Source organism: Acipenser ruthenus, chromosome 16 (assembly GCF_902713425.1).
Source record: "Acipenser ruthenus chromosome 16, fAciRut3.2 maternal haplotype, whole genome shotgun sequence".
Classification (NCBI taxonomy): domain Eukaryota; kingdom Metazoa; phylum Chordata; class Actinopteri; order Acipenseriformes; family Acipenseridae; genus Acipenser; species Acipenser ruthenus.
Window position 1 is genome coordinate 34,702,374 of NC_081204.1, and position 10,552 is coordinate 34,712,925.

A 10,552-nucleotide genomic window follows, 5' to 3' on the forward strand; every position below is an offset into this window, starting at 1 on the left:
AACAAGTCCGTTTCACTCTTGCCCATTTAAACCCTGTTCCGGCACTGCTTCTGCGCTGATTTTAGTTCAGATTAATTCAATTGCTCAGATATGTTTATCGTGAATTACACAGCATCTCTACAAATATGTCAATTAGCTAGAAGTATAATAGCGTCCATCTTCATGAAACACTAACGACAGCCAATTGACAGTCTTTGGTGCAGGGATAGTGCTACTTGCATATTCTACATATATATTATTAAATAAGACCTAGTGACCCCAATTCACATAGTGTAATACAAAAGGAAACATCATTCTCTCATGTGCAGTCCTGCTGTAGAATACACTGGTATATTTCAACCGCACTTTAATAGCAAAGCCCTTCACATTGGCTCCTCTAGCAGCATGTGATTGATTCTGACCAGCATGTCATACATTAACTACAGGGCCATTTTCCCAATACAGGTGAGATAAACAGAGCTAATGCTGTTAAGCAAACATGACATTTTTGTTGTACTGTGCTGACAGATGAATCACCGGGTGAAATGATTAATCACAAATCAATGTAACCAGGTTCATTTAGAGACGATCATCCCATTGCGGAAGAGTTCTTAGGCTCTGAGTTTATTCAGTGCAATGGATTGATTTGAGCTAATGCACTACTTATTGAGCCTAAGCGTGAGACTATAGCAGGAAATTTGTGTGCAATTAAGCTAAAAGGATGATCCAGATACATGCTCGTCGGCACTCTTCTTTATCTCTGAAGGTTTCGTGCAAATATACAAATGAATTTGTGGATTAAAGAGAAATTATGATGGCTAATGCAACCTTGAGCTTGCAAAGCTGTTTGAGGTTTAAAGAAGGACAACTCAGTGCAGGCAAGTGTCACAAGAGAATCAGCAATAAAACAAAAAGATACAAGAGAGAAAGGTGACGGCGTGTTTGCACGTGTGTGTGTGAAGCACAGTATACTAAAGGGTGTTTTCTTCCCACGCAGCATGGCAACAGGCAATTTGAAATCCTGTAAGAAGCTCTTTAGCCTGGGGACTGTGACAGACCCCTGCTGTCCACCTGCGGAATGGTAGGTAATCCACTGTGATTGAAACTCAAAGTCAGGGCCATGAGGTCTGGTGATATAGAAACAGCACTGCGTGGAAACATACTAAAAAGCACAGTAAACATGTGCAGTCAGTACACTTCAAACTGCCTCTCAAATGCTCTGTAGCTGCAGTGTAACTATGTGTAAACTGCAGCACCACTGCAGTTTAACCACACTGTTCTGAACGAGCTGCATCCATTTCTAACAACTCTGATTCCTGTTCGCTCTTCCAGGTGAAACACTATCCAGCAGCATTAATCTTCATGTTAGAAAAGCTGTGCTGTTAAAGACTATACTATATATATATATAACTGCACAATGTACAGGGTGAATGTAATGTGAGAGAAAGGGATTTTAAAACCGAAGCAAAATAATTCTCAATTTACAGCAGTCATCAGAACAAGGCATCTGTTTATATGGATGACATCTGAAACTGAATCTAAAACAGTGAATGCTATTTTCTACTTCAGAGAGTAAACAGGACTGACTTGCATTGAACAGACAGTTCTAGATGCATCACAATGTAGAAACACTTGAGACATTTCAACAGACACCCCTCCTTATTACTGTACATTATTTTTATTTCAAAGCTAGAAGTGTTCTTTATCTTCTAGCGAGGGTGTTTTGCTTTTAATTTATTTAGGTGAGCATCAAAACATAGAATTAAAGATGAACCTGGTGCATAAAATAGCATCCATGTACTTGGAAAATGATGTTTCTGAAATACCTAGGCATACATTGTTCAAACCTTATACTGACTGAGTTTAAGCAACTGGCGCCACCTAGTGGTAGTGATAACAAAGAGCTTTCCACTGCCTCAATGTTTGTAATACAAAGTATTTTAGTGGACTCTTATAGATGAAGGTCTATTCGCATAACAGTGGGAGGGCAATCAATCTCACCACAAACATATCATGTTTTCAAGCAATCTTTCAACATGAAATACATTTCAAGACAATGTATATTTTTGCAAAAAAGCTGTTGATGCAATGATAAATGTTTCCTTTTCTTTGAATTCATAAACAAAAGCTTACCCTGAAGACAGGTTTTTTAAATATGTATTTTTGCTATTGTTAATGGAGAATATTTCTGTACAGAATATACAATAATAAATAAATGGAGTGTTTATATAACTGCACAGTACAATGTAAACAGTAAACTATCTGTGTATTAGTGGACGGGGTTGTAGCGCATATATAAGTGCAGTGGTTTAGAGGGGAGGGAGGTGCTCAGGTTTGTCTGCTCGTCAGGAGCGGTGACTCTTATGCAGTTCAAACATCGTAACTAATACATTGATTTAGAGAGCTTCCATGTTCAGGAAGCCAGTGTGTCAGAAGGCTGGCAATAGCACTGCTAGGGGAGAGGAATGAGAACGTGTAGTTTGTACCTCTGTGCTTGAAGCATTTGCATTCTGTAAAGCTGTGCTCAGAAGTGTTTGTATCCTGTGCTATTTATTTACTTCTAACACCACGGGGTGAGTCTCCAGTGGTTTCCAGCCTCCGGTTCACGTGATTGTGGTGGAATGCAGGTGGCAGGCTCGCCACTCTTTCACACTGCAGAATTAGACTTGATTTAGCAAACTGCTGCCTGGAAGTGTTGTGTGACTAGGAATGGTGAGAAAGAATTGCAACAGAGAATCATATTACAACTTTTTAATGTGCACCAATATAAAAAGTAAACCGTCATACTAAAGCAAACAATTGACAAACAACTGCACTGTAACATTGGGTTACTTTTGAAATTGAAACACAGATTTGATATTCGTACAGTCAAAAGAAGCGCATCAAATAAAAACTAAAAAGTAGATTCCATCCCAAAGAACCGAGTAGCGACAATGTGAGATTTAATAACGAAATAACAATAACAACATTTAAACAAGAAATGTTTTACATTATCATCCGGTGGATCTGTTCTTATTTTACTTGTATCACCCACACTTAGATTTGGAGAAATGCAATGATAAAGCTGAACTGTATTGTCATAAGTGCATGTATAGCTGCACAAGGGTGTGATTCTGGGGTCCGACTTATTTTTATATTTTCTGGTCTCCTTGCCACCGTGCATCAGTGTGTCTGAGCTCTCAAAGGTGGTACAGAAAGTGGATGTGTTTATTGTATGAAGTGAATCTCAGAGGCAGAGCTGGCACATCAGTTGGGCACAAAGATCCCTTTCCTGTAACTGCAATACATTTAAGATTAAATTAAAGACTCTGCATACCGCCATCTACTGGGCATCATGAGACACTACACAATCAGGACTGCTAAAACTGCAAGCGTTTAGGTGAAGTTTAATCAAATGAACAATCTTGTGTTTCTTTGCACTTTCACGGCTTACAACAAATACAATGTAAAATGTATTTTACCAGTGCAATCATTAGAGTTACAACTGCTACAAAGCACAGCTTCAAATAAAGAACACCAGCACTGAGAAATCATACACATCCATACATATCTTACAGTGTATTAAATGCACCCCCCAGATCCTTGGATATACATATCTGTTTAGATACAGAGTAAGTTCAAGTTTGTAAGATTCACAATCTGAATCCAGCTAAACGCAATCTATTATATATCACATATCTTTATTAAATGACAAGACATGTGACTTTGCAAAGGGCTCTGTGAAGTTAGCATTGAGAAAGACTGGGTGCCTTCACAAATCCCCTAGGCTGCCATGCTTCCAGCGCAAAGGTCTTAACACGTCGACATTTTCCAGCACTAAAAGTTTTACACTGTTTCTAAGAAGATGTGCTTAAGTTAAGTTTAACATTTTTTCGTTCTGTTTCAATACATTAGTATTTCTCTGACAGTACAGTAGATGATAACGATTTTCAAGTTTCACTGTGATTAATTAGACACGCCAGATAAAACATAAAAGGTCACGAGCTGAACTGCATTGTCTCTTACTAAAGCCAACAAGAATTTAAACTGCAATGCACTGGGCTTCTTTCCATGCATGCAATAAAACAAGTCTTGCTATAAAAAAGAGTGTATTTGATTCTATTAGGGTTCATGATAAAGTGATTTAAGACTCAATACCCTCACCCCAAAAAATAACACCTAGTTAAAGCCAGCATTACGAGGCTTCATCTATAATGAATCTCAAAGCACTGTGACAATACATTTCACACAATGTACAGCATACATCATGAAGAGCAATGCCTATCTCTGAATACCAAAGACATCCACAGGTTGTATACCACATATAATCACCTGAACCGGGAGTCAATTACAAAGTCATTTTACATGGTGTTACAGGCTTACGGAAAATAATGCCTAGCACTGCTGTCAAAATGCATGACTGCAATGGCATATATTATTTCCCAAACAAATTTCATTCCTGGTGTTCTCCAATATCTTTTTTTTTTCTTATATAAAATACATTTTACAATCCCAATGACTTTCAGAAAAAAATAAATAAATAGGGCAACCTGCAGAAAGGGTTTAGTGAATATGCCCCTATGGATTATTCTAAAATATGCAAAACATGTGCAATAATGATCTGTGCAAATACCTCCCTGGTTTAATGCAGTGTTTGAATTTGGAACAAGAACAACATTGTCTTCCGCTACTCTGAAAGCAAATAAAGCAAACGATTGCATTGATGCCTTTTTTTTATACTTCAGTAAACAGATAGAGCCATTCCAAGTACTTGGGAGTTTTAAATACAAAGAAAAGTAGAAAGCTCAGTTGTAAACAAAAGGTATCCCCTTTTACTGTGTCCACGTGCTTCTCTGCTCCACACACAGCCCCACGTGGAGCTCAGTGTTCCCTCTACGCCTCATTACTTCTGATTTGTCATTTTTGGAAATGTCTGTCCTTTACAGCAGAGGATGGGGAGAGGTTTCTGGTGTTGCAGAAACGGTTTAGGGTCTGAAATATAGTTTAGTGTTTGTTAAAAGAGGATTTTCAAAAGCCTACATTTAGGCATATCATGCTTTGCAAACTTTTCCCCCCCCGAAGAGGCTTCTCCGCTGAAAGAATACGATATGAGAAAGAACACGATTTTACCAAGTTTGAGTGTTCCTGGCTTAATATTACTTTGTGATAATATTAACAGCCAAAAGTCTTTTATTGGGGTAGAAAGTGCATTTGAACTTTAACAGTAACATTCAAGGGATATAATTTTGCGCTCCGTGTACAGTATCTGCACGTTAGGCTTGGGTGACAGCTCAAACATACCCTATAATACTGCCTCACAAAAATATGAACACACTGCCTTGCAGTGCAAATGCACCAGTCTGCTATACTTGTGATTTCAAATCACACAATGCAGTGGAAACCCTATATTGGAAGCTAAATGCACGTATCTCTTTGGGTATTGTTTTTAGTTTTTTGAATGCTCACATACGAAAGCTTGAGGCTCAGAAGGAACACTGAGGGAGTCCCGCTCGTCACATCAAGACTTCAACGTCTCCCTCGTGATCCTCCTCCTCCTCCTCTGTCACTTTGAGTGACAGCACCTCTTCGTTCAGGAACAGTCCGCTCAGCCTCTCCTTGCGGGCCTGCCTCTGCTCCTTCACCTGCTTCTTGCGCAGGGCTTTCTGCTGGAGCTTGCGCTGTTTAGAGCGCTTCTGTCAAAGACAACACAAAAACACACCTTGCAAAAATTAGCTCAGTACAAGAATAAATATACGGATATACATCCATAAAATACACAGAACCGCATTTTAGCTTCATCCTTAAAAGGGATTGTAGCTAACAAAATCATTCCAGAAATCTTACTTTTTGTGCTCGTTTTGAAAGATCGTTTTGAAACATCATATTTGGTACTACAGTAAGTTACAGAAATGTCTGTTTGCAAGCCTTGCTTTCTTGGTCATTTCCCCACCCATTCAACTGCTTCTTTCTTGTCATGAACCAAGCAGCTCCTTCCCCTACTGACTTGCATGCTTTCAGCCAGTAACATACTTTGACCCAGAACACACTACTGAGGTGAAATGACCCATCTGTAGTTTTCCTGAAAGTAACGCATAGCAAGCGAGATGTTTTTTCAATCTAGTGGAGTACCAGATATTTTAAAATGACAATACATATTTGCTTTAACATGCTTTCAAAACTGCACATTTGAGACCTGTGTAGCGAGCGAATGGGAAATTCAAATCAGGTAAGATTTCTGGAGTCACTTGGAAACGTATCCAGGAGGTGGCGCCGCTGCACTCTCACCTTGGAGTCTCGGATCCTCTCGGCGGCGGCGCTGGTGGACAGGTTGCTGTCGCTGTGTGCCCGGCTCATGTTGGAGCCGCTGGAGCCGTTGCTGCTGCTGCCTGTGCTGACCATGCTGGCATTGCTGCTGGTGCCGCTCACCCCACTGGTGCTGGCACTGCTGTAGCTGCTCCTCTTCCAGCTGTCCCGGGTGCTGCTCGGGCGCAGGCGAGAGCTGTTGTCCTTGATGTAGTTCCTCACCTGGGGCAGACAGCACTGGGATTAACACAGCATAGGACATGCAACCAAGGCTTAGGGAAGCATTCGCGTTGCATAAGGACATTAGAGTCCACCAAACTAGTGCTGAAAAACATGCACCACTTAAAACAGGGCTATAGGAAACCTCTCGTTTTATTAGTATCAGTTATTTAATTATACTGATTTGGGAGTGGTCCCCAAAGGACCCACAGAAGTTCACTTGTGTGTTAAGGAGTGTTTAAAAGAAGGGTACTTAAGTTAACACATTGTAAAGCTTTTCAGCAGATTGTACAAACAGCGTTCCTTGGAAGAGGCAGCAGCCTTACCTGTTTTAACTTGTCATCTGTAAGACAGTTGAGCTCGATGATGAATTCGCTGTCTGTAGGAGATATCTGCGCGCTGGGGTCAATGATTTTGATAATATCCAGCTGCTCTCTCAGTCCCATCTCAGTGCTCACCTTTCGACTCAAGTATTCAATATATTCAACCTGATTTTAAAAAATAAAGAGCTGTTAAATCGCAATTAAAAAGAAATGACTGAGGGAGTGACACTTGGGAGTGTTTATTGTAATGATCCTTTGTTTTTGGGGCAACACTGTTACACTAAAATAAGCTTTTGATAGATGTGAATCAGAAAGTTCCCCAATCCCACTAATCCTGTACTTCAGAGCACTGTAATCTGCCAAGTGTTTAATCTGTAGTATTTTGTATTTAATCATATCCTGATGTAACTATCACTGACACTGTTATCTGCTGTATTATTGAATTGTATTTTGTCATACTTGTACTTGCTTGAACCAAAGTCATTGTATTTATCGTGCTCTTAATTGTATTATTACTTGTACTGTGATACTTGAAATGTATTTGCTTACGATTGTAAATCGCCCTGGATAAGGGCATCTGCTAAGAAATAAATAATAATAATAATAATAATAATAATAATAATAATAATAATAATAATAATAATAAATCAATGCAAAGCCTGTGAATCTAAAGGACCTCCCAATAAAATCTTAAGGAGCTTTTTTTTCTGGAAGATTCAAATTAAAACCAACAGGTTTAATGCAGAGCTGAAATGGGCTCAATGAGAGAAATACAAAAAAAATCAAAAACATCAGTTGTAAAAATCAATAAATTATACTTTATAAATTAGAACAGGACAACTATCACCTTTTCTTCTGCACTGTGTTGAACGCCTGTCCTGTTGTGGGTACAAGCAGGCTTTAGAACACCCTGCACAGTACCTGCTCATCGCTGGGATACCCTGCACTGTACCTGCTCATCACTGGGATACCCTGCTAATCACTGGGATACCCTGCACTATACCTGCTCATCGCTGGGATACCCTGCTCATCGCTGGGATACCCTGCACTGTACCTGCTCATCACTGGGATACCCTGCACTGTACCTGCTCATCACTGGGATACCCTGCTCATCACTGGGATAAGCTGCACAGTACCTGCTCATCGTTGGTCATGGCACTCCAGGGAAGCTCGTCCAGATTCCTGTGCTGTTTGCTTTTCCTCTTTGGGACCAGGCAAGGAGAGCTAGGAATGCTGGGTATGATATCAGACAGGACATCACTTCCACTCGCAATGTCACTGCCAGGCAGCTTCGAATCAAGAAACACAACAAATAATATTACTAAAGACAGTTTGTATTAAGCTCATTATAAAACCAGAAATGGATCAAACCGCTATGCAATGGGGGTCTTATTCCCATCCCTGTTTATATGCACTGCATTTTAGTTGCTGGCCGCAGATTTGGCTGCATATTCTGTGTGCCCTGCACCCACCTGCCATTCAAAGTCACTATCTGACCAGTCCCAGTAGGTACTGATGGAAGAGGAGACGTCGCTGCAGACACTCCCCTCTGGAAACAGCTCGAAGGAGGTGAACTCCTGGTCATCCAAGAGGGAATAGCAGTCATCCTGGTCCCCGACAGAGACAGAGGAAAACAGTTCCTCGCTGCACTCGGAGCTCGCAACGCTGGTACCACACGAGGTCAGGTTCCATCTGAACACAGAGCAATCAACACAAGCAATACACCATTACAATACATTTACCATTCCTATGTATTCAGCCTAATATCTTAAAAGAAGATGACCACGTGAACCCTAATCAATACTTTAAAGGCAGCACAGAAACCAGGACCACAGAATGCAGTGTTGGAAATTTAGTGAAGACAGACTTAGCACTGAAGGTAGGAGACTGTTCTTTGAGGGGATGGAATGGGTTACCAAGCCATGTTGTAGATGCTTTATTACTGGGATCCTTTATGACCCCACTTGACAGTTTTGAGATTAACAAACTTTTATCAACAGGAGGCGTACTGATGGGCCGAATGACCTCTCCGTCTGTAAACATGCTTACATTGTAACTATTAACACTGGCATACAGTTGACAACCCTATTACACCTAAAAACAGGGCTTCTCTTAAAAAGAACGTGCATTTGTTGTACTGAAGGCTACATTCAGAGTCATTTTCAATCCTGACCTGTTGCTGTGAAAGCGATGGAGGGGGTCAGTTCTGTGACAGGAGGAAAGCTGGCAGCTGAAGTCACTCACGTCCAGCGTTCCTTCTTCACTGACATTACCGCGCTGGGACAGCAAAGGGAACGGATCCCCTGGAGACAAAAACTTCTCGTAGAGATCTTCGGACATTGTCACAGGGATGCTGAAGTGCTGAAGGCATGGAACACATCATTCAACTACAAATGCACACAGCAAATGATTTGAACCCTTTGCTGTCCTGGGGATGTTCCCTTGCCTATTTAATGCCTGGGCAGCAAATGGTTAAACGTCACCCAACTTACATTTGCGGACCTAATTTAATTGCAGCAACGAAATGCCTTACACTTTATGCAGACATTAAAGTAAGCTTAAGTCCTCGAAATGTGTGTTTTTAACTATCATGTTTTACCGAGTAGACCGAGTTTAATGGTAATTGGCGTCTCTGAAACCACCAGTGGGTTTATACATATATATATACACACACACACACACACTATATATATATATATATATATATATATATATATATATATATATATATATATATATATATATATATATATATAAACTTTATATGCATATGTTTTTTACAAAAACAATTTATATATTTGATAAACAACTACTCTCTAATAATTTTATTTGGACACTAAGTGCTACAGCAACGGTCTAAATGGCATGCTGCCAGACCGTTAAATCATGATAGAATCCGTAAATAACGACAATGGTGTGGCAAAGGTATGCTTACCTGACGGGTCAATAAGCTACAGACCGAACAAATAATGTGCAACAGCTGAAATGATGCTGGCCTTTCATGGTACCGCAGGACAACAAACCCACGGCCTTCGCTCGTTTACTGCTGGTTTCTTCTGTCGTTGAGTGTAAACGTGGTCGACAGTTTCTACATGGGCGACAATAAAACAACAGACGCGTTAATACAATCCTGTTATTAATACTGTGCAGCAATGCAACACGGAGTGCCCAGATTACACGCTAGGATAAACACGCCGGTTTCCCTGCAGCTGCCTGCCTGGCTGGCTGTACACAGACCCGCCTAGACTTGCCTTCACTGCAGTCGGCTTTGCGTAACTTACAGTGCAATTGAGATAGCACAGATTTATATTGGTTGGTGTTTAACATGCACTTTAACTGATAACCTTGACACTGGTTTCTGATAACCTCCGATGAAGTGTAACTGAAAACCACTAGTCAAACTGCCCGGATTTACACAGAACAAGAAGACATCTCTCTTCTGACCCCGTAAGTGCGCGCAAACGCCCACACTCCTCTGCGTAGCCATTGGACAGCCTGTTAATACAGACCCTCTACCAGGATCAGATTAAACACGCTAAACCGTTAAATACGTGCACAATGTTGCCCTTCCGTGTGCTGCTCGATACTGATATCCATTATAAACGTACATGTCGGATACCGACCTGGATTTGTTTTCACAAGACCCTACTTCTTCCACCCCGCAGATGACGTAATGCCACTTCCTTTCTTCACCAGACGGGTTCCACCAACAATGCCATCACGTGGGATTGCAGAGTATGCGGACTTGA

General features: G+C 40.7%; 1 protein-coding gene across 2 annotated transcripts; it reads right to left on the reverse strand.

Moving 5' to 3' along the window:
- Positions 1-2,715: 2,715 nt before the first annotated feature.
- LOC117430583 (protein FAM199X-like) lies at positions 2,716-10,519 on the reverse strand. 2 transcript variants are annotated; one of them, XM_034050762.3, is made up of 8 exons: positions 10,427-10,519; positions 9,739-9,891; positions 8,977-9,164; positions 8,276-8,495; positions 7,940-8,092; positions 6,807-6,968; positions 6,244-6,483; positions 2,716-5,651 (listed from the first exon to the last, which is right to left on the reverse strand). In XM_034050762.3, the coding sequence occupies exons 3-8, from the start codon at positions 9,141-9,143 to the stop codon at positions 5,472-5,474; spliced, it is 1,122 nt and encodes a 373-aa protein (XP_033906653.2). In that variant the 5' UTR covers positions 9,144-9,164; positions 9,739-9,891; positions 10,427-10,519; the 3' UTR covers positions 2,716-5,471. The 2 variants fall into 2 exon arrangements, with proteins under 2 accessions (XP_033906653.2, XP_033906654.2); XM_034050763.3 differs by having other exon boundaries at positions 10,412-10,498.
- Between the last annotated feature and the right edge of the window lie 33 nt (positions 10,520-10,552).

Excerpts from the sequence above, each read along its gene's own strand:
- LOC117430583 (XM_034050762.3), bottom strand. The coding sequence starts at position 9,143 with ATGTCCGAAGATCTCTACGAGAAGTTTTTGTCTCCAGGGGATCCGTTC. Across the intron at positions 8,496-8,976 it reads CATCGCTTTCACAGCAACAG|ATGGAACCTGACCTCGTGTG; the intron begins GTCAGGATTGAA and ends CTCTGTGTTCAG. Across the intron at positions 6,484-6,806 it reads CAGATGACAAGTTAAAACAG|GTGAGGAACTACATCAAGGA; the intron begins GTAAGGCTGCTG and ends TGTCTGCCCCAG.